Below are 25,429 nucleotides of genomic sequence, written 5' to 3' on the forward strand. Positions count from 1 at the left end.
ACAGTAATAGAGTTGAATTTCTGCCAGATTTTAAAATTTTCTGCTCAGAGCGTCAATATGGCTCACCAATGCCCAAGTGGTAGAAGCCACTGAACACTAGTAGTTCAGTCTGGGGTTCAAGACCGGGCTAGCTGCATAGATGTTTTCATGGCTTTCTCCATGTACAGTAAACTCTCGCTACAATGATACCCGATACAACAATAACTCCCTCTACTACAATAATGTTTTGTGGTCCCGGTGATTTTGCATATAACTAATGTTAATCTCCCCTCAATATTGTTATATTCTCTAGAACAATAAATCTCTGTAAAACGATTTTTTCAATCTAAATTTCAGTATTATTTTCTCCCTTTATAATAATATTTTGATTTTCAAATGCTTTTTTTTTTTTTTTTTTTTTTCGTTTTCTTTTGTTATTTTTTCCGTCTATTAAGACTCATTGTGGATATTCAACTTATCCCTGAGTAAATAGCTATTGTTCAGATTTCAAAACAGATGAAGACCACCCTTTTGGGAATTGGAGTGGGTGAGGGGGGTATGAAGTGTAAATGTATGCTTAGTCTCATTTCCCAGTAAGCTTTGGAATTCTGATAAGGTTTAAGGACATCTAGACCTGTCTGGTCACCTTGTCACAGAACAAGCGCCCTTTGTTAGAGGAACAGGGGCAGATGGAGGCGGGGCGTTGTTAAGTGACGTACTGAAAAGTGAGTTCAAAGGTTGTTTTGTAGTCTTTAACGATTTTGAGTTCTACGCGAAACATTTGGTTTAAACTTTTCTTTCTTTCACGCGATATTGTTCCCTAAGATGGCAGGGCGAAAGCAACTATCTTTTCGAGATAAACTGAACGTTATCAATGATATTGATGAGGGAAGGAAGCAGATTGATGCGGCTAAGAAACATGGATTATCGCAATCTACAGTTGCAACGTTCCTAAAGAAGAGAAAGCAAATTGAAGATGCTGTAACTTCAAATGAAATTAACCCAGAGCGAAAACGACTGAAAGTTGCGACAAATGAAAACATTGATGTTGCTGTTTTAAAATGGTTTCAAGAGATGAGAGCAACAAATGTCCCAATAAATGGACCTTTATTATGTGCAAAAGCACGGAAATTTGCAGCAATGCTAGGGAATGAAACTTTCAAAGCTAGCAATGGTTGGTTAATGCATTTTCGAGATCGTCATGGAATAACTTTCCAAGAAGTTCACGGAGAGAAAAAGTCAGCCCCGATAAACGACGCAAATGAATGGCGGCAAAACAAGATGACAGAAATCTTAGAAAAGTATGCTCCAGAAGACATTTATAATGCAGATGAAGCTGGGCTGTTTTTCCAACTCCTACCCGATCGAACATTGGCATTCAAGGGTGAAAAGTGTTATGGAGGGAAGAAATCAAAGCAGAGACTGACTGTTCTTCTGTGTACAAATAGCACAGGAACGCATAGAATACAACCTCTCGTCATTGGTAAATCATTGAAGCCAAGGTGCTTTAAGAACATGAAAAGTCTTCCCGTGGAGTATAAAGCAAATAAGAAGGCTTGGATGACGTCTAAATTTTTTTCCGAATGGTTACAGAAGTTAGACAATGAAATGAAGAAGAGAAAGAAAAATCATTTTGTTGATGGATAACTGCGGTGCTCACACGTCATTTCCAAAGCTACAAAATATCGAAATCGCTTTTTTCCCTGCCAATTGCACTTCAATTTTACAGCCTCTTGATATGGGCATAATTAAGTGCTTCAAAGGATATTACAGAAAACGGTTGGTGGACTCCATACTTGTAAACTTTGAAAATAAAGTAGAAGACCCTTTCAAAGCTGTAAATATCAAGGAAGTATGTGACAATATTGCTGGAAGTTGGTGGGAAGTAACAGAAAAAAACCATTCGGAATTGCTGGAAAAAGGCCGGTCTTTGTGTTATGGAAGATAAGAAATCTGATAATGATGAAAATTCCATGAACAATGATCTCTCAGATGATCAAGAATGTGTTTTGCACATCAAAAAATCCGTATCCCAACTTGAGAAAACAAGCGGTAAAAAATTTGGAATTAGTATAGAAGACTATTTAACAGCAGATGATGATCTTATGGTTTTCACAGGAGTTACTGATGAAGATATTCTCTCTGAAATTACTGATGAGATAGGAAACAATGATGAAGATGATGATGATATTGATGATGATAATACAGGTCCATCACAGTCCTTATTGTCATCCCAGGAAGCTCTTCAATCTGTGAATTCTCTACGGACATTTTTTTCAAGCCTTCCGTCAACAAATGAAGAACATTTTCGTGCACTAGACTCAATGCATACAGTATTGGTGAACTTAACAGTTAAAAACAAACAAAAATATTGGATTATTTTCAATAAAAAGTGTTTTCAGGTATGTGAATATTTCTGTGCTTATTTTCTGAATTTATCTTATTTATTTATTTTTTTAGTATTTAAACCACTATTATTAGTATTTTATAAATTAATTTCTTCTAAATATAGACTTAAAAGTAGTATGTTATGCACCTTAAACTAATAATAATAATAATTAAAAAAAAATGCTCAAAATATGTGGGCCCTCAATATAACAATATACCTCTCTACAACAATATATTTATTTGGTCCCTAAAATATTGTTGTAAGGAGGTTTCACTGTATATCCTGGATATGAGCCAGTTTCCCTTAATAAGCTTATTTTAACTGTTTGTCCAATGGTACCAGGCATCCCTCCCTTTCCCTGTAGTGCCAAATGTCAAAGTAGGTACTACTACTAATAATAATAATAAAATAGCTTCAGTATGAAAGTACAGAAAATCATACAAAGCTAAATATATTATTTAATACTGAACTAAAGCTAGATTCAGATTATTTAATCTAATTATTTAACTTTCCATGTCAATGTAAGTTTTTAATTAAACATCAGATAATTATGTAATAACAATTCTTCTATTAAATTTATTAATTAATGTTATCTAAATTACCTACTTAATATGTTACAGGTATTCATCACAATAGCAATTTAACATTTAAAATTTTAACACATTTTAAATTTAAAAGAAAAATTAACTAAATTTACCTTTCCTGCTTCGCTAAAGCCACCAACTTTTCTAAAAACATTTCGGTGGCAAAACCACGTTGGCATAACAATAGTAGGGCCAAAGGCTGTATATATCTGGAAATGTGCAATAATAAATAAAATGTTATCATTCATTACAATTTATTTAAATTTCACAGCATTTATTATCTTTAACAGACAGAACACATGACCACAGATAACTGTTAAAAATGTACAAATGAGGCCATAATGGCAGCATACTGTTATACGATTAAGGTAATCCACTTTATAAAGAGTATGGGTTGAAAACTTTGCATTTTTCATCATCAAGTTAAATACACTGATTAACTTTGTTTTCCTTGAAACAATTTAAAAGCAATTATATTGTTTTTACTTACTCTCGTGCATTTAAAATTACTCATATGATGATACATAAAATTAAACATTTTAAAATTGTGAAATTCCCTCTCCTTCCATATTTATAGTTTTCAATTACTTTAGGGAGAAGGAAGACGTAACAATTTTCCTGTATTCCTCCACTACATATTCCAAGCAGTCAAACTTGAGTAGTTTATCTATGTCACTGAATATTTACTACCACCTTTAGGCAGATTTACAAACTAATTGCAGGTAAAATAATTTCCAGGCAACAGACTTGACATGAAGTCGAAGACAAATTATTATTTTTATTTATTTGCTAAAAAATTATTCTGTAATTAATTTTTATCATGAATATAACACACTAATAGTTCATATTTAAAAAATTACACTTCTTAATTTAAAAAATAAATTATCTTACAAAACAAAGAGGTTAAATAACATAAAACCTGAAAGGAACAGGCATTTTTGCCTACAATCCTATTTTTTAAGATTCATATCTAAAAAATTTCATTTGATTTTTTTTTATATTTTAAATTCTAGAAATGTGTTTATAGTCATCTTTATGCAATGCATTGCTCAAGTTAAACTTTAAATATACTTTATCTTGAATTTTCTTTCTTTTCTTATGGGATAACATATGTAAGCAAAATTTGACAAATGGGTCGTATATATATATAAAGAATATTGATTATATTATCTCCTAAGATTAATTTTAGTAGAATTATCTTAAAAGAGTGAATCTATACTTAGTAAGCTCAATTTCGAAAAATGTTTTAAAGTAACTTGAATGTAAATTGTTAAAAATGTTTAACGGGGACTTGAATTAAATCATGAATGACAAAATTTCAATTGTAAAAAGAAATAAATTAAAAGCAAGTAATTAATTAAATGCTAGTAATCATTGCCATTGATCGGAAATTAGTTGACTTTACAAGGGGAACAAACCAACTCCCGTTCAATAAACAATAATTAAGAAATAAATAGGAAGGTGTTTCGTCCTTTACTCGAGCAATAAGGTGATGCTAAACTGGCAATTCAAGCTCGGCCAAACATTTCCGTGAAAAGAAGGGATTAAGAACCAATGCAGAGAACCAAAGAACTCATTCCGATTAAGCATTTTAGCTAATTCAATTTTGAGTGTAAAGCAATTTCTGCAGTAAAATTGATATCGCTCAAGTAATTGTCCCCCGACGCCCTCATATTTATGCATTTTAGTTAAACATTGGAAATTGTCAATATGAAATAGAATTCAAAGTAATTGAAATAAACATTCGAAAATTACAAAATATAAGAAAAATAATGCAATCTTTGCAAAAACAAATCAAAAAATAAGAAATTAAAATTAAAAAAATACATATATAAGAAGAAAAGGGAATGTACATGAAGACATAAAGGCCAGAAAAAGCATTAATTAACTTATGTTCTTTCTAGTGGGAAGTGCGCCAAGTGTTTTCTTCGCGTCTGACTCAGAAGGGTTGTGTTTCAGAAATTCTTATCGGCAGCGGGGGCTTTGAATTATATCAGTTGGTAAGACTTGTGTGAAGTAATTTATGGTAGTTTGGGAGGGACTAGGAATTCTTGAGGGACGTATATGCTGTGGAGCTCTTATTTGAGTGAAACCGTCTGTTAAAATTTTTTTGAAAATACTAGTGAATGGAAATTAATTAATTTCTGGCTAATTGTTGTGTCGTAACTATTAAGAAATTAAGAAAAGAAAAAAAGAAATTTTCACTGTCAAAGAGCTATTTGACAGACTAAAGAACAGACGTTTTCACTCACATAAGAACTCCGCAACAAACGTCCCTCAAGCATTTCTAGTCCCTCCCATGTCCCATAAATTACTTCTCAGAAGTTTCGCTGCCTGAAATAATTCAAAGTATCCCCGCTGCCAATAATGGAATTTCGGACACACAACCTTCTGAGTAAGACACCGAAGAAAACACTTCATCGACATCCCAGTAGAAAGAATGTAAGTTAATTAATGCATTTTCTGGCCTTTTATATCTTCATGTACATTTCCAATTTTTTTCTTATTATATATATATTAATTTTTCAATTTTTATTATTTGATTTGTTTGCAAAGATAGCATTATGTTTCTTAATTTGCTAATGTTTATTTCAATTACTTTGAGTTCTATTTCATAATTCCAATTAAGATTACCACTGTTTAATTTTTATACAAATAGTTTTGAATTAACATGCATAAAAGCGAAGGTGTCGAGGGACATTTACTCAAGTATTTTATAAATTTTACTACATAAATTGCTTTTCACTCAAAATTTGTATTAGCGAAAATGCTTAATTCAGAATGAGTTCTTTGGTACTCTACTTTGGTTCTAAATCCCATCACTTCACGGAACTATTTGGCCTAACTTAATTTGCCAGTTTGGCATAACCATTCTTACTTGAGTAAAAGATGAAATACCTTCGAATTTATTAATTGTTGTTCATTGAATGGGAGTTGGTTTGTTCCCCTTGAAAAGTCAACTAATTTCCAATCAACAGCGATAATTACTTGCTTTTAATTTCTTTTACAAAGTTTGAAATTTTGTTATTCATGATTTAATTCAAGTCTCTGTAAAACATTTTTAATAATTTACATTCAAGTTACTTTAAAACACAATTTTCGGAATTAATCTTCCTACATATGGGTTCACTCTTTTTTTGATACTTCTACTAAATTTATATTAGGAGATAATATAATCAATATTTCTTTAGTAAATAAATTATTATTATCTTACTTTGCAGCTACTGCACAAGTATTAGAAAAACTTGTTTCCGAACTAAGTGAATTTAAGATCATACAATATATGTATATATAAATATATAAAGAAACTTAATAAGAGGCAAAACTAAAAGCAAATTTTTTATACCTATCCTGACTATAGCTGCAGGACTGAAGTAAAATAAACTTAAAGCATCTAAAGTAAACGCAAAAGAATATGCACATGGCTTTCTCCCTTTGTTGAAGATTTTTTTGCTCCTGATGAAGAGAGACCTGTAGCTGTTTGCCCTCGTAATCGATAAAGTCTTAATTAAAATCTATGCCAAACACAAGGTTCTTGCTTTGCCTAATTTTGTGTTTTACCTCACCATGTTTATCTTATCTCATGATTAAGTATGCTTGTATTTCAGCTTGCCTGCTGTTAAAAATGTCGAGTATTAAAACTGAACAGTACGTGAATTTGAAATTTTTGATAAACTGAACAAAACATCAATCATTTTGTTTAATTTCATGTGAATTAATTAATTTAATTCCAGTGCAGTGAAGCAGTTTTGGGTTGAAAATGGATTGGAACACTTGAGCACCCTCTATATTCCTCTGACTTTCCTTTTTTCAGAAATAAAATCTGTGTTAAAAGTAAGCTGTTTTGAGTCAGTAGAGGCTGTTAAGAAGAAAACATCCCAGTTATCAGAAAATCAACTGCAAAAGCTTTCGACCAATGGAAAATAACAATGGGTCGACACACGACTGCCAATAGGGCATCAAAGGGAACAAACAATATATTTGATATAAATTGTAAATAATTATCCCTTTTAAAGTTAGTCCTATTACTTTATAAATAAACCTTGCATATGTACAAATACTTGGATTACTTTATATTTTAGAGTGCCCCTTGGATTATCGCCAAGTTGTTGTTTCATTTATGGTAACCTGAATAGTTGAATGTAATGGGAACCCTATTATGACATGATTGGTTGTGTGATTGCGGTGAATTTGACTGATGGGAAATATTTAAAAGGGCTTATATATGTGTTGGATGTTGGTTAGGAAGTATGTTGTTTATTTTGTGCTTTACACCATAAAAATGCCTGCTGGTGGTACGATTGACCTGAAGTTTCTGTACACTTAAGAACGATTGGGAAAGAAAACATTGATTGAATAGTGTGTAAATGAAGATTTAAATGGCTTCATTCACCTCTCGGTAAATTACGCAATGAGATTTGAGGATTTGGAAACCGGAGCTCATATCAACACTATGGAAATTATGTGGAATGTAATAAAAAGGTACTTTCAAAAGAAATGCCATCGACAGTCCACAGAATAATTTTTATTTCTACTTTTGTGAATTTATATGGCAATGGCAGTACACAGATTCTAGTTTAGATAATTTTAAATAGTTTTTGCATGCTGTTAAGGAATTCTGTGTGTCTCACGTACAAGAAACAGATACTTTTAAATAAGGTTAAGTCGATATTTCCTTTTTGTATTGTGTACATTACATAGCATGTATTTCCATTCTTATGTTATTTCTATGTTTGATTTAAAATACAGTTTATTGAGATTATATATTTTTTGTTTTAATTATGTTTTATTGCATTATGTTTTGGACACCATTTTACTGGGTAGGGCATTGGATGTAAACAGGAGTGACGCCGAAAAATTGCCAGGGAGTGCAAAATATACTTTTACCTAGACAAACGGTATATTTGCTAATAAATTGTAAACGATTATCCCTTTCTAAGCTAATCTCATTACTTTATATACAAACCTTGCATATGTACAAAGGCCTGTTTATTTGAACAACGTGAAGATGATCAGAAGAAAACGTGAGATGGAAAAACAGAAAGACTGGATGGATTCTTCATCAAAATACAGCTCTGAATCACATGATCATAGAATATAAGGCATTGCTAATGCTAGAACAGAGCTTTACGATAACAAAACTATCTTATTTGACAAATTTATCATTCTTTAATTATTCTTTCTTATGATTTAATGACATGAATGTTTCCAGGCAATCAAGTTACTCAAAATCGTGAGACAGCCTGACAATGATAAACACCACAAAGGGCATTTCGCAGTGCTTCCAGGAATGACTGCAGTAAATATATGTGTATTCTGATGGATGTTACTTTAACAGTGATTAGGTAATAAATTTTTAGGCTCAAAATAAATGTCATACAAGCATGTTTCAGGAAGTTCACAGTGCTGCTTGTGAAGACTAACTGTGCTATCTGTAAAAGTAGCAGAAACTATTATTATTTGAGAAAATAAGGGTTTTATGCACACTTATTACCTGAGTGTAAAGTTGTGATGAACTTAAATTGTTAGCCCAGTTGGTGTACCTAGGAGTGGAATCCTCAGGCTCCCGATGAAACTGGCAACCAACTATCTTTGAAACATGAAAAACATAAATGCATAATGCACAAATAATAATAATAATAAACTAAAATGCTAAAAAAACTATTTATACTTTTACAAAAATTTAAAACAAAGTAGCAAATGTAATAACAAATCTCTTGTCTTGAACTATGCAATCAAGACTAGCTGCCCAGATGGCACAGTGATTAGGGAAGTCGATTGAAATACCGAAGGGCCCGGGTTCGAATCCCGGAGAAGATATCGATGTAAATTGTATGTCCCCTCATATGGGGGCCACCTATTAGGCGCCTCCACAATAAAATGGCCAGAACTTCTGGCCTTGGGAGTGGTTAATGCATTTGTGGCCTTGGCTACTAATATTCAAAACTAAATTATAATTAGGATCAGCATGAATTATAAACAAATAGCTAAATTTATTGCTTTTTATTTTCCAGCTATCGAAATGCCACGCTACTAGAATAGCAACGTTTTGAAACCAAAAACAAGCAATCATGAATAGTTGCCATTCAGCATAAAGAAATTTAAATATAAATATGAACTACTTGTTGCCATTCAGCATAAAAGAAATATAAATATAAATATTAACAAAATATTAAAGTTAATTTTATAAAATAGTTAAAGACATGAACAAATATATGAAATAAAAAATAATTATTTCTCATGCAATAACTAGGTCACTACACTACTCCCCCACCAGTAACTAAGTTACGTTACGAAGAGGGAGAAATAGGTAGTAACTAGCAATGCAGTGTTAACCACTATCAGAATAATTTAGAGTACTTGAATCTAACAGGTAAATGTATAGTTCTGCCTGTGCGAGAATGTTTTTGATTCACATCTGAATTTGACTTCGGTCTCTGCAGGTTACTGTAGTTAGGTTGTGTCAACTGAGAATTTTCTTCAGCTAAAATATATGCTGGTTTCAAGCGATCCAGAGATACATTAATATGTTTTCTTTTTATGCTAATAGTAAAATATTTGTCCTTCTGATCAATAACAGGAAATGGTTCTTCATAAGGAGGTTCCAAAGGTTTTTTTACCCGATCTATTCACTGAAACACATGAGAACAATTTTTTAAGTCTTTATGTACAAATATCCGTTCAGATGAATTTTTACGAATTAGTGTAGGTCCAACAACTTCCATCTGTTTCTGGAGGTTATTAGCAAAAGTCTCTGATGCTGTCTGGATACTTGGTTCGCTGAAAAACTCTCCAGGAAGTCTGAGACTCTGGCCATAAACTACTTGCGTAACAGAATGATTTGTATCTTCTTGAATAGCAGTACACAAACCCAAAAGTACCGTTGGTAATGTGTCCGTCCAATATATGTTGTTGTGGGCTTTTAATGCTGTTTTTAATGTTTGTGAATGCGCTCAACTTTGCCATTACACGAGGGGTGATAGGCAGTAGTGTGTTGTAAATAGATGCCACAGATTTTGGACAAAGCTTGTAATGTATCACTTTTAAATTGGGATTCACAATCACTAATGAGTTTACTTGGCATTCCGAAACACGCAATCCAGTTGCTATAAAAGGCTCTAGCAACATTCTCAGCTGAAATATTTTCTAAAGGAGTTGCTTCCATCCAATTTGAAAATCTATCAATGCAAGTAAGACAATAAACATTTCCTTTAGATGGGGGAAGTGGTCCTATGAGATCAATATGGATGACATAAAATCTTCCTGGTGGTACTTCAAACTCACCTAATTTTGTTTTGGTACACCGACTGAGTTTAGCTTTTTAGCAAGGAATGCAGGTTCTTGTCCACAACTGTACATCTTTTTTTATGTTAGGCCAAATGAATTTTGATGTTATGAATTTCACAGTTGGTTTTATTCCTGGATGTGATATACCATGAATTCACTGAAAGACGTGTTTCCTGAAAGCCTGAGGAATATATGGCTGAATATGTATAGTTGATGTATCACACCACAAATATTTCCCCGAAGGGTAGAGAACATTGCGTTAAATTCAAGGAAGTTAGTGGTTTGCAAACTCTTCAGTTCTTCCTCTTGAGTCTGTTCATCAGCTATTTTATCATAATCTATCGATGAAACTTCATTAACTCTAGATAATGTATCAGCCATAATATTATTCTCACCTTTTACATATTTGATATCAGTCGAAAACTGTGAGATGTATTGAAGTTGGCGAGCTTGTCTAGGTGCTGCTTTGTCATGTTTTTGACAAAAGGCAAATATTAAGGGCTTTTGATCTGTATAAATTGTAAGTACTCTTCCTTCTAGATACTGCTTAAAGTGTCTAACTGAAAGATATATGCTTAATAATTCTCTATCATAGGTTCTATATTTTTGCTGAGTATCATTTAATTTTTTAGAAAAAAATGCTATTGGTTTTCACAAGGAGTTTTCATATTGTTGCAACAATGAACCAATTGCCGTATCTGAAGCATCTGTAAATAACGCCAGAGGTAGTTCAGAATTGGGAAAAGACAACAGTGCCGTGTTCACCAGGTCATTCTTGCACTTTTCAAACAGTTTTTCAGCTTCTTCAGTCCATTCGATTTTACATTTGTCCCTCTTTTTAGCTCCCTTAAGATACACATGTAACAATGCTTGATTCTTCGCTGCATCTTTTATGTAATGACAATAAAAGTTAAGTATTCTAAGAAAAGTTCTAAGTTCATGAATTGTTTCTGGTCATTTGTAGTTAGTAATAGCTTGAACTCTTTCTGGCAAAGGATGGGAACCCTTAGGTGTAATTAGGTAGCCTAGAAACTCGATTTGTCGAACAGCAAACGCAGATTTTGAAATATTATTTCTTAACCCAAATGTATTTAATCTTTCGAAAACTAATGTAAGGTGCTTTTTGTGTTCTTCATGGGTACTGGATGCAATGAGTATATCGTCTAAATATTGAAAAATGAATTCTAATGAATCCTACTGCAAAAACGTTGTGAATAAATCGTTGGAACATTGCAGGAGCATTTTTTAAACCGAAACTCATTACATTAAATTCGTATAAACTGCAAAGAGTGATAATGGCCGTTTTACATTTGTCTTCTTCTGCAATGGGAATATGAAAATAAGCTTTGAATAAATCAATTTTAGAAAAAAATATTTGTACTTAAAATATGATGAAAATCTTCAATGCGAGGAATTGGGTATCGATCAGGTATCGTCTGTGCATTCAATCATCGGTAGTTCCCGCAAGGATGATATGAACCATCCTTTTTTCAAGGTGCAAGGGGCTTGACCACTGGGAGCTTGATGGACGAATTATTCCATTGTCAAGCATAAATTTAAATTCCTCTTTAGCTAAGTGTTTTGGATCAAGCTGTTGTACCTTTGAATAAACAGGTTGACCATCAATCGTAATAAAATGTGCTATACCATGTTTAATTTGTGTAGAAAAAAGGTTAAGTTTAGAAATTTCGAGATATTTCGACAGAAAATCGAAAATTTTTATGGATTTATTTAATGTGGTTACTGAGTAATCACTGGAAATAGCAGCGATATCCCACAGGACACAAAGCTGTGTTATGCCATCAATTAATTTTTTTCTTATTTATATCGATAAGCAATTTATATTTGTGAAGAAAGTCAGCTCCTAAAATACCTATTGTGACATCAGCAATTATGAATGGAAAATGAAAATCAGGATGTAATCCCAAATCAAGAGTTAGCGTTTTTATGCCATAAGTGTAAATATCTGTGCCATTAGCTACATACAGTTTGTATTCAGTTTTACATTTATTCTGTGAAGTAGCAGGAATTATGCTTACATCAGCTCCGCTATCAATAACAAAGTGCAAATTTGATCTTCAGTCACGAACGAATAAACGAAATTTGCGACAATCCTTCATATTTTCTGCAGAAGCTTTTGCCGCTGAACCTACTGCAAATTCAAGTTTTCCTGGTTTGGGGAATTGTTTACCCAAGCACACAGAAGCCGGCATTTCTCTGGAATACATTTTGCTCCAAATCGAAAGTGATAGAAACAAAATTTGCCAGTAGAATCATATCGTTTACGAGATCGTGAATAACGTAAATCCGAGTCCCTGCATCTTGAGCGAATGGTTATTTGATAAATTTTTTGTTCAAGAGAGGTAATTCTTTGCAACAAATCATTTACAGGAACGGAAGTGGCATTAGCACTAACTACTTCTGGTTTCTGATTCATATAACTAATTTTATCTGCCATAGACGCTAACTTGGTTACATCTTCATCACTAACTAATAATATATTTTTTATTGAGTCAGGTAGCTTCTCTAGCCGTAATGTTTTGATTAAATTTTCAGACGCATCTGTACTAGCAACTGATCTCAACTTCTGCAAAAGTTGGCTTGGTTTCATGTCTCCAAGCCCGATACCAGTAATCAAACGTTTAATCCGTACATTTTCACTTTCTTTGAATAAATGTAATAACCTAATTTTAGCATCTGAATATTTTGTGGCACTATCGATTGTTACAATGTCCCAAAGGTTTTCGACGAACTTAGGTTCAAGCTGTGAAACTAAATAATTAAATTTTGTTTCTTCTGAAACAATATTACTAATTTTGAACTGAGCTTCAACTTGAAAAAACCATATTTCCGGTCTATCAGTCCAAAAAGGAGGAATTTTTACACTTACCTTATGAAGCTCCGGTGACTGGATCGTATCTTTCGTAACAGTTTCAGAAGAGTCATTTAGTGACATTTCAAAAATTAATAAGGGTCACCACGATGTGGCCTTGGCTACTAATGTTCAAAACTAACTTATGATTAGGAACAGCATGAATTATAAATAGCTAAGTGTATTGCTTTTTATTTTCCAGTTATTGAAATGCAACGCTACTAGAATAGCAACGTTTTGAAACCAAAAACAAGCAATCATGAATCAGAACTAGTTGCCATTCAGCATAAAGAAATTTAAATACAAATATGAACTACTTGTTGCTATTCAGCATAAAAGAAATATAAATATGAATATTAACAAAATATTATAGTTTTATAAAATAATTAAACACATGAACAAATATATGAAATAAAAAATAATTATTTCTCATGCAATAACTAGGCCACGACACATTAAACAGGCAAGTGCCCAACATTCAACTTAAGGAAAAAAAAAACTGAAGGGTTTCAGATTTTAAATTATGTCCAAAGGGGTGTTTTTTTAATGTTTTGTGTGCTACATTTATAAACTATAAAATTCAGTTCAACAGCAATATCGTTAAATTAATTTTAAAATTAATTTTAAAACAAGCATATCTTTAGAATTTCCAATACAGAGTCTCGCACACTGGAGATAAAAATGCTTTTTTCGTGCAGTGTTGCCATTGCTCGCTTTGAAATCGTTCAGTTTTTTTAATAAAAAATTTGTTGAAGTGTTACAAAATCTGAAATCAATAATAAAACAAATTTCAAATTCAAATTAGGGCTTCCACATGCCCATATTCTATGGAAAATTACATTATTCAAATTTTGATGGTTCTAGGTAACTGTTGTTTTATCACAATGTGAGAAACATACATACATTTAAGCAGGTTCTTCATTATTTAATTTCTTTAAGTATAAGACAGGGCAATAATATATGGTGGCAATGATTTGAAAAGTGATTTAGCCTTTTAAAGTTTTCGACGCAAAATGCCAAAACAAAATTAATAGTTCTTGAGGGCAAATTGCCCCTTTGGACTTTAAAGAAAAAAAAAAAAAAAATCAATACTGAAAAATTCAAAGAAAAATAACTAAAAAATTAAAAGAAAATAAGGTTTCTTTTAGATAGAGATTTCTTATAATCTTAATATTCACAGTGTTAAAATTTCCATGGAAATGTTTAGTCTCAAATTTTTAATAATGATGCTGTGTCTCAGGTTTCCTTACCATATGTGTATATATATATATGCAAGAATCTAAAAGGACTATAATTTTAGTGAGTTAATTATGATACTGATGGCAAAGGTAGTTAATAATACATACAGAAAGACAACAATAAAAATATATTATTTAAAAAACATAAATTTTGCATTAAATTACATTAAAACATGCTGAAGTAATCTAAAAAACACCAGCATGAAGAATATAATAAATGCCTCTTCTCTTTGATTTGATACAAAATGTGCCACACATTATGACACATAAAATATTAGAAATAATTAACAAATAACATAATGAGATATTTTTATCTGATAAACAACTAAAATTGAAATGATTATACCTGACAATCACATAATAAACTCATATAATAAACTTTAATCAGCAATTCTTTGCAATTTTTTTTTTAAATGGCAGGCTCTAGACATGCTTAGGCTCTAACCACTGTGGCCATTTTTAGGTTTTTGCCAATTTTTTTTTATATAAAACATTAAAGGTAGTAAAAAAAGGCCCAGTTTAAATCAAACAATTAAAAATATAAATAGAGAGACTGAAATAAAATTTACTGATTTGATACAGAATTTTGTTCTATTAATAAAAATTTTACAAAATGATACATACCATATCATCATTCGAGTCACATGCTTCATACTGTTTTCGAACTCGACAGGGATGCATAACATCATCCTAAATTTCAAATAAAATAAATACATAAAATTAGGGTACAAATCAAAATTTATTTAATTTAGTGACACAAAAATAATTATAAAACCACCAGTTTTCTTTGATTCTAAGGCTAACCTCTTTTTCAGATATAAATGTCACTAAAAATGGAGTGTGCTTTAGAAATGAAAATTCTTCCAGATTGCTATATATTTGAAAGTAATTAATTTAAAATATTATTGATTTAAATAAATGTATTATTGTTATTCGTAAACTGAAGTCGGTTATAGAATCTTATTTACTAGATAAATTGGGATGTTTTATCTTATTTATTTTATTTACTTGGAATCAAAAACTTTTATTTCATTCATGGTATTGAAATGAAGAGAAGAAGGTTATAACCAATGACATCATAGAATAAAAGAAACATAGCATTTTATTATGAACAAACAACTAAATATTAACAAAATACAAAAGAATTCAGAACACAACTAATAATATGAAAATTTTAATGATACAGACAAAATCAAAGACTTATTCTACAAACATATTAAAATATAAAACATATGTAATAACAACGTACAGAAATTTCTAGATACTGGATTGCTTGTTCTTTCTAGGTTAAGTAAAAATACACATTAAAAAAATTAAATCAGATCATGAGGTTTTAGCAAAATACGCTAAAAAGTAATTTTTTTAGACATCACAATATTTTTGTTCAGATAAAGCTAAAAATGAAATGTTAGTATATCTAAAGAACTTAACTGAGACATTAACAGAATTTTAAGGAACAACAGAAAGGACAACATAGAAATAACATAACATTGAAATGACTGCATTAATTTCAACTTGATTATTTTGACTGAATTTTTCTTTGCTTTACACTTTTAAATAAAAGAAATCATATAAAATACTTGGATAGTTTTCTTTTCATTTCATGTAATATTTATCCCTCTATACTAAAAGATTTCAGAAATAAAGTCATTTCAAATCAGATTAATCATTCTGAATTACTCTAGGATTCACTTTTTCTTTCTTAGCCCAGAAGGGCTATTAATTTCGTTTTGGCATTTTGCATCAATTCACTATAGTTGGCAAACCACTTTTCAAATTGTTGCCACCAAATATTATCTCCCTGTGTTATATTTAAAGAAATTAAATAATGAAGAATCTCCATAAACGTGCTTCATAAAATAATAAAATAGTAAAACTTACTGCATCCAAGAAGCACAAATATTCCCCACAGCTATTTTTGACTGCTTCATTTTTTGCAAATCCCACTGTAAAAAAATCGAATATATGTGTTATTAAATACATACCTAAAAACTTTTATTGATGCTTAAAATGTATTAATCACAAATTTATACAGTTTCAGATTTTAACAGCCACAATTTATATTAATAATCATAACTACTATCCTAAAATGTAAAATTTCTTAATTAATAGTTTGCTGCATATTAGTATTGCATGAATCATGCTTTGAATACATTTCACAAAACATAGAAATGGGTGGTAACTTACATCAAGACATTTTGTATCACTACTGAAGTTTAATCAATTAAAAGGGATCAAAGTTATTTATTTATAGTAAACCCTTGCTGAACATGGGAGTTAAGTCATTAACACATTGCGCTATGGTAAAATTGTGTTCCATTGAATTTAACTTTCTTCAGGAAAAACATATTAGGTATAGTTCAGATAAAGAAAGTACGTATTATTTACACAAATCTAAATATTGCAATTAAAAGGGAAAATGAAATAAATGTAAATTGAAAGGATTTCTATTACTGCTTAATAATGAGAGGCCAGAACGGGTAGTGGTTCTGCATGCTGGGCCGGTATTCCAGAGGTCCATGGTTTGATTCTCAGCGAAGGCGTTCGCTCATTTTTCAATCTCTCTTGTTCCAAAAAATCCTAATATCTCTACAGTGGCACCCAAACTAAAAGGGTTGTTGGGATGATGATTCTCCGCACCCAGATTTGGCGATTGGGTCCCCTAAAAACCCCAGTCACCCTTTGAAAAGGGAGTATATATGGTATTTCTCTTGCTTTTTCCTAGCATGCCTTCGTGGTGTAGTGGTTCGGCATACTGGGCCGATATTCCAGAAGTCTGTGGTTCGATTCCCATCAAAGGCGTTTGCCCATTTTTCAATCTCTTCTTGTTCCAAAAAATCCTAATGTCTCTACAATATAATTATTCTTTTAAATAGCTGGTGATTTTTGCTTGGAACTATGGCTGATGCAATTCAATAAAAGTTTCACAGTAAGGAGCAAAATGTTTTTCAATACCTCTTGTAAAGTTCCTCTTCTTTCTTTATTTGGATCCCTTTTCATTACAAAATCAGACAGTTTCTTTTTAACAATTCATTTAACTCCTTACGAGTGAAAGGAGCTTTATATTCTTCTATTACAGCTTTTACTTTCGACTGGTATTATAAGATAACACTATCATTTTAGAATCATCATTTTCTTTACTGTTTCTTTGATTTCTCCTTCTTCCATATCTGAAAATCTTTTGCTACCTATTACTTTTGCAGTTTGTACGATTTCCTTGGCTTCATTTTCAATCAAAGCAAAACCTTTAACGTTGTTGAAAATGTTTTGGCCAGTGCTGATGCCAGCAACCATTCATTGTTAATGAATTCACTCGTTCCCATGCAAGTTTAATCATTTCTGGGCAGCGTCTCATGTTGAATTGCTTCCAAACGCCTTTAGTGTGTCATGTGTTTCTTCATACAGTGCTTTATTAGGAGAGCTGCAAATAATAACTGAACTTTATTAGGAGAAATACAAATAGTACTGACATAATAAGTTTTGAATGTTTTTATGATTCCTTGATCCATTAGTTGAATTAAGGAAGTGGTGATTAGCGGAAGAAATAAAACCTCTACATTTGGATGCAACATTATGAGGGCTTCAGTACATATATCAAAAAATCCTGTTTTGTTACTCTATATTCAGTACGGGTTTACTGTTTGTAGCTTAAGATTTAGTTGATTTTTAGCACTCATATGAAACTATTGACTATTACTAAGAAGTGTTACATTTTTCAGTTGAACTGAGCACTGACATTAAGATGTTATATATAAATGCACAATTTAATAACATTAATTAATATTTATTGGATATAATATTAAATCACGTATAAGTTCAATTAAATAATCATTATATATCAATTAATATTTCAGTTTATTTCCCCTTTCAATATTCTAGTTAAAACTATGCCAAATTTCATTCTAGGAAAAACAATACAAATTTTAATTTGAGAAGTTGATATTTCTCTTCCTTTACTCAAGGAAAGAAAAAGTGCTTGTGGGGCAAAAAATTTTTCACGTTATACAAGGATTTTTATAAAAGAATTTTATATACAGTCAAAACTCTTTAATCCGGACTCGTCGGGACTTCGGCGATTCCGGATTATCGGTTTTTCCAGATTATAGATCATCAGTTTAAATCTGGTAAGATGGCATGCAGAAATTATAAAATTAAAAATATGAAACCATAATTTATGAAATAAAGAGCAATTATGATCTAAAGGGTATCAAAATTTACAAAAAAAAAAGCTTAATATTTATTTGTTTACTTTATTAAACATTTCTTTCAATGCGCGCATGCATAAAGCATACATTACGCATAGTTGAAATTAGAAAATTGTAACCAGAAAACTATTTGATGTGTATTCGTGATATTTATAATGACAAGGAATTTGATTTAAATCATATCAAAGACGGAGTACATCGAGATGAAATACTACATTTTGTTTGATGGACATCGAAACATGCTTTCTCTTTGTAGATCCTATGGTAGCTCCAGAATCGGAAATTCTTTTTGACATAATTGAAAGTTCATGCTTACTTTTATAAAATTGCTCTAACAGTCAGCAAAAAATAATAAGCCAGATCCAATTAGAAGATTAAGGTACAACGCAATCTACAACATTAACTGAAATAGATAATTAGATAATTTTAGCTTAGGTGATACCGTCCATTATACATTAAATGCGCATGTGTAAACGTATTATGTGCATGTGTAGATGCATATGCACATGCTTAAAGGTATTATGCGCATGCGCAGAAAGTTTGTAGCTTTGAGGTCCAGATTATAGATCATTCCGGATTATGGATGTCCGGATTAAAGACTTTTGACTGTACACTCATTGCCATAAAAATTTGAACACCAAGAAAGAGTTGTCAGAATGAAACGAAATTTTACATATGTAAGTACTACTTTGATACAAGTACGTGATTAGAAAATCAAAGAAAAAAGGATCATTTATTGCAAAAAAAAAAGTACACATAAACGGAAGTTTTAGTACTTTAGTACTCTGCTGGACCACCTCTAACTTGAATGCACGATGCGATACAAGCGGGCATTGATGCATACTAGTTCCGTATGGTCTCCTGAGACATCTCGTTCCACAGTTGCTGTACATGTGCCTCTAATTCAGCCAACCTTGTAGGCTGTCCAACTTGCCATCACAAATGATCCCAGATATGCTCGATTGGTGAAAAATCTGAGGATCGAGAAGGACAGGTAAGGGTGTAATGTGGAAGCAGTCTTTTGAGATCCGTACTGTGTGTGGTCGAGCATTGTCTTCTTGTACACAGGCTCCTGGGAGCCCTGCCATGAGTGGCAACATATGTGGCTGAAGGATGTCATGGACGTACCGCTGTCCTGTCGTTATGCCATGGATCAATATTAGGTGTGACCATGTATTGCAAGCAATGGCACCTCATATCATCACACTAACTGTGGGAACAGTGTGTCGCTGTAAAGCGAAGGCAGGATTGAGGTGTTCACTATGGGACCTCCACACATAAACACAATTGTCATCACTGGTCAAATTAAATCTAGATTTGTCGCTGAAGATGGCCTGGATCCATTCCACCAAAATCCAATCCTGTCGTGCACGACACTACTCTAAACGAAGGTGTTGATAGGTGGGTGTCATTGGCAGCACACGTAATGGGTGCCGCAATACCAAATGTTTTTCAACCAGGCACCTTACGATGGTTCGGGGAGACACAGGGACCCGTAATGAAGCTGCTACCTGCATCTGGATAGCGGCTAATGAGGCAGTTGGTTCTATACGTGCCTGTTGTATGATGCGACGGTCTTCTTGACTGAGCCTAGTCGCCGAATAATTATGTCTCTTCTGCCCACTGGTTCCAATATCTCCTCACAGTAAAATTAGAACAGCCTACCTCACAAGCTACTCGCCGAGCTGACCGGCCAGCTTCCATTATCCCGATGATTCTTCCCCTCTCAAACTCTGACAGCTGCTGATATTGGCTTCGATGGTGGCATAATGGCATGTCTACCTCAGAGCTTCCTCAGCAAAAGATTAAGTAAACTCTCTCTACACAAGTACACAAGCTCTGCTTACCTGTTTTATACTCCAAGAAGAATAAAGTTCAACGCCCTCTAGTGGCATTACACAATGCACAATCATGCTGGATTTCTAACCATTTGCATATCTACCCGATATGTACCTTCATGCCAAGTTTTGTTACGATCTCACAATTATTTCTTGGTGCACAAATTTTTATGGCAATGAGCGTATCCATGCATTATAAATCATTATTTTAAATATGATCATCAACTACCTATTTAAGAAGGGGAAAAAGTGCACTCGACAAATATAATGAGGCAGTAATAATTACTATTAACATCTATTTTTAAAACGCATATACGAAGAAAAAATAAATTAAATATTTAATTTTTCATAAACTTAAAATATCTGTCATTTCATGAAGTAAAAATAAATAGTTTCAAAATTAACAGCCAGGAACTGTTCCAAAACTTTAATTAACTAATAGAAGAAAAATTATTTATTTTATTTTATTTTATTATTATTATTTGTTTATTTATTTATTTATTTTTTATTTTATTTTATTTTATTTATTTATTTATTTATTTATTTATTTATTTATTTTTTATTATTTTTATTTATTTTTTTTTTTCTACCAAGCTCTTAAGCTGTTTTAAAGTTTTAGAATTTTAATTTTAGAAATATTTTCTTTCCCTTTGAAAAGTTCTGTCACTATATTTTATAAAAAAGAGACGGATTTTTTTCTTAAAAATTAAAATGTTCTTCAAATTATTTAAGAGCACTTTTTGTTTCCTTTTCTTTAATTTTTTTCTTCATCCTAAAAATAAGAAAAATCATTTTCAGCTAACTTTCCTCACATTACTTAAGATTAAGAATAAGATGAACTATTTTTTTAAAAGGCCATTCTGTTTCTGACAAAATATACACAAAGTGCAGGATTTATGTATAAGCTACACAAGCTTTAGCTTGGCGCCCTCCCAAAAACCCTCTAGATATAAGGTTTTTGATATTATATATTTTTAATATTTTGAAGGCATTGTGTATTATATAAGGCATATTACACAGAAATACAGCATACCTCCTTTAGGTGAACTAGACGATGATGATATAAATGTGAATTTTATGCCATTCTTCTGAATTTTATATGACCAAGCATCAATAAGTTCACTTGATTTATCCTGAAATAAATTTTAAAAAGTGAACTACACATTCAAAATGAAATACAGTACAAAGTTTGAGATCCAGAATTGTCAGGATTTCAACAATTCCAAATATTTCTGGATTTTTTATAATTAGTTTAAATGTAGTAAGATGATATGTAGACATGGCTACATTGGGATTTCACTTAGGTCAGATAGTAAACTCCTCCCTACAATCACTCGAGAACTGAAAGTATGACCTTGGCCATTATCGATACATCACCAGTCAATGTATTGTCACTTGTCACTGGGCACAGTACTAACATGTGTGCCATTTCCCTAGACAGCAGATGCTTGAATGTGACAGGTAAGAATGCCAGTTAGTAAGGAGAAAATTACATTTATAGCACACCTGTTTTTTGTTGTTGAATATTATATTCTCCACTCCCAGATTTTGAAGGGGATTGGTTTTTTTTTTTTTTTTTTTTTTTTTTTTTTAGATTATTTTGTTTTATCTGTTCATTTAGTTTTCACCTAGTGGTCCAGACATTAGATCATTTCGGATGCAGGACATCCGGATCCTGGACCTCATACTCTATAAACATATTTTTCAACTAATACATCAGAGATTTCCTTTTCAAAACTTAAATAACAGGGGGGCAAAATTATAATTTTTCATTAGACATTAAGTATATTACAATTTTTGAACAGGTATAATTTACTCTAAATACTAAATGCATAGATTATTAGCTTTTAGTAATGATACCGGAAAAACAGAGAAGTTTAATCTTTTCATTTTTTAATTTTAGAAGTTTGAACTGTGCCCAGTTTTATACAATAATAATAATACTATAAAAGAGCGTAGGGTTTAATCCTAGTATCCGGTGCACATGGGATTTGGCTACTTTTGGCGACTTTTATGATGAGCAGTAAAAACGGGACATATACGATAAGTAGTAAACGGGTATTCAAAGAATATATATAGTTACTATCACTATATATACATAGACGTTCTTTTGGTAATTTTTGGTGTTGGCGATAGTTTTTAAAATCGCGCTAAGACTGCACCATATACTAGGATTTTATCAGAGCGTAGTTCATACTGAGACTGGTATTAATTTTAAAGAAACATTTTATACATTTTGAGAGGATCAGACAAAGGCCTCTTTTTCTGAAAGGAGCATAATATTTTGAAGAAAATATTCAGCATTCATATTTCCAAGCAGCATTCCCCCCCCTTAAAGAAGTACTACCAGTATTAGATTTTTTTTATTTAAATGCAACTATATTTTTTTTATTAAATTAATGCAAACCTAAGGTTAAATTTTTGTCAAATTTTAAAATTCAATTTGGAATGATTAATTTGCATCTATCACTATGAAATAATATCATATAATATTTAAATTATCTGTTTCTATCAAATTTTCCAATATCTCAAATAAAAAATTAATTTTTCAACATCAGTTTGCAAAATCGAATCAATCAGACAACCTCAGATTGAAACATTGTACAAATTCATTCATCAAAGCTTTACTGTAATATCTTATTAAAAGTTTGTCTCTTTGGCTAAAAACTTAGAGATATTATACAATATTTTAATAAAATAAAATAACAGATATTGGGCATTATGTAATTCTTTGACGAATGTTTAGAAAAGTGCATATTTCCTTGAAGGACATTAAAACTGATTTAGAGCTTCATAACATACCATTATAAATTTTTTTATTGTCTTCTGATATCTGGACTTCTGGTTTTAACTTTCATCGAAGTGAGGTGTTTTTGGCATGATTTCAAACATACATGTGGCAACACTCATGCATATACTATACATATGCTGTCCAAGTATACATGAATTTACACACTTTACATTTAACTTTCATTTTGTCAAACAGTCACCAGCTGTAAAAATGTAAACATTTTCTGCTGATTTTTGTTTTTCATGTAAAATTTTTATTTCTTATAAAGGCATTTTATTATTATTATTATTAATGAAATGAATAATATCTACGAGCTGCAAGCATAACCAATCAAACCTTTTTTTGCCAATTCAGAAAGCTGCCAACTAGCGATTTTTCATGTGGATATGTGATCAGGAAATACCTTCTTATACGCAAGCTATGACCAAATGCTTTCATTATATTTAATATTTATTTCACTAATTCTTGTAACACGAATTATATAGGATAGGACAGCACCCCTACTTTTAGATCTGTTGTTTAGTCAGAAAAAACAGATTTTACTTTTTGTTTGAAAAGCTAAAATCTGAAAGTAGCAATACTGACTGGATGTATAGAGGAAGTATAAAGTATCATCTATCATTCAACTTTTAATTCAAATGACAGGAATATTAATGACACTTCTAACTGCATCATTTTAATAAATCTGTGTTTTCCATTTTGTTATAATACATAACTTTATTACCTGTTACTACAAATAGGTTTTAAAAATATTCATCCCTTTTTTTTTAAGATAATAAGATAAGCTCCAGAGAGTAATTAGAAAAAAACGAAATAATTATAAAATTTACTAAACTTACAGTACTCGCATCATTAAAAATTGATATTTCTAATTTTCCAGAAAATTCTTGTTCCACAACAGACTCTAAACACTGATCCAGCCATTGCTCCCCGTTGTACACTGGTACAATAATGGACTACAAGGCGAAAATAATTAATTTACATTAACTCAGAATAAGTAATAACAATAAAATAACATTGCTCTCCTTCTAACTATTACTTAAAATATTAATAACAAGCTTTCCATGAAAAGCTATTTTTCATATCACATTAATGTAAATAATCTTATTAAGAAATAAATCTGCTGCATTTGCTTCCTGAATGAGAGATTTATGCAAGCAAATCAAATACAGCAGTAATTTCCAAAAGTCACCACATGTTACAAAAAACAAAAGGAAAAGTATTCAGCTTATTTACGAGTTTTAAGTCAAGCTTGCAAGAAAAGACTTTCTCACCACATCTATCTTATCTGCCATGCCATTGGAAGTGAATGTAAATAAACAATTTAAATCCAGTTGCCAAATTCAACGAGCCAAAAAAAAAAAAAAACCTTCCGTATTTGAAATTGCAGTGGCTCAAAAGTGTTTAGAGTCCTAAAGTGAGTGACATCCCTTGCAGATATTAATGATCTTTTTTCATATTAAAATAAGCTCAAGACTCTCCAGCCAGACTTTGCAATATAAAATTTTATCGTTTAAATTTTTTTTCTTTTACGAAAAAAAATTCTTTGACCTCAGTATTTCCATTGCTAATTTTCGCATAGCAAATCATTTCGGATTTTTATCTGCATATAAAAAAATCAAGAATAATTGTTGAACAGGATATCATAGTACAATGGTTTTAATTGCTTCAATAAGTTTACTTTTACCGTGGTTAGACAAACCGCTGTTTTGTATCTCTAACGATTATATGAGATGAGTAATGTTCTCATGTCAGAATACATTCTTTCAATTCAGCTTCATATTTTGAAAGCAGTTCAACGACTTTAAGAAGATTATCTTTATCCATAGATGTTTCATTTTAATCATAGCTACGAAACACCAGATTTGACTTGACAGAAGATTACCCCAATCTGCTCATGTTTTTAATATCGATTTCCCTATATACCTTTTTCAGAGATTTTAGTTTTTCAAGTTGATCATCTAATTTTCAAGTTGATCTTTCCAGTTGATCCTCTAAGGTTTAGTATTCAGGTTTAGTATACCTTTAAGGTTTAGTATAACTTTAGGGTTCAACTTTCATTGCTATTGGAATCCATTGGCTATTGGGCTGATTTTTCATACCAATCAGTAATGATAAACAGTCAACAAATAATAATAATGCAAATCAATGGGATTCATCTTTAGGTGCATGGTCACAGAATTTTTTTTTTACCTTTGAGCACATGCTTGAAAGCAGCTTTTGGAAGCAAACGTAGGTCTTTTGAT

The 25,429-nt window shown here is 31.5% G+C and overlaps 1 protein-coding gene across 4 annotated transcripts in view; it reads right to left on the reverse strand.

Annotated features, from left to right (window-relative positions):
• Positions 1 to 24,594, reverse strand: part of LOC118186069 (queuosine-tRNA galactosyltransferase-like) — a 41,730-nt gene extending 17,136 nt beyond the window's left edge. The window contains exons 1-7 of one of the 4 annotated variants that reach the window (XM_035356061.2): positions 24,458 to 24,594; positions 24,023 to 24,139; positions 21,426 to 21,525; positions 16,231 to 16,295; positions 14,974 to 15,039; positions 8,447 to 8,542; positions 3,066 to 3,161 (exon numbers count right to left, since the gene is read on the reverse strand). In XM_035356061.2, the coding sequence (XP_035211952.2) occupies positions 3,066 to 3,161; positions 8,447 to 8,542; positions 14,974 to 15,039; positions 16,231 to 16,295; positions 21,426 to 21,525; positions 24,023 to 24,139; positions 24,458 to 24,478 (561 nt within the window). In that variant the 5' untranslated portion in view covers positions 24,479 to 24,594. Of the gene's footprint in view, positions 1 to 3,065; positions 3,162 to 8,446; positions 8,543 to 14,973; positions 15,040 to 16,230; positions 16,296 to 21,425; positions 21,526 to 23,194; positions 23,386 to 24,022; positions 24,140 to 24,419 lie in introns of all 4 variants that reach the window. The other 3 variants (XM_035356063.2, XM_035356066.2, XM_085826820.1) reach the window with 3 other exon arrangements.
• Positions 24,595 to 25,429: the final 835 nt, after the last annotated feature.

The sequence above is a fragment of the Stegodyphus dumicola genome, chromosome 11 (genome assembly GCF_044657685.1).
Source record: "Stegodyphus dumicola isolate Sdum_Otavi_A_Nest chromosome 11, ASM4465768v1".
NCBI classification, from domain to species: domain Eukaryota; kingdom Metazoa; phylum Arthropoda; class Arachnida; order Araneae; family Eresidae; genus Stegodyphus; species Stegodyphus dumicola.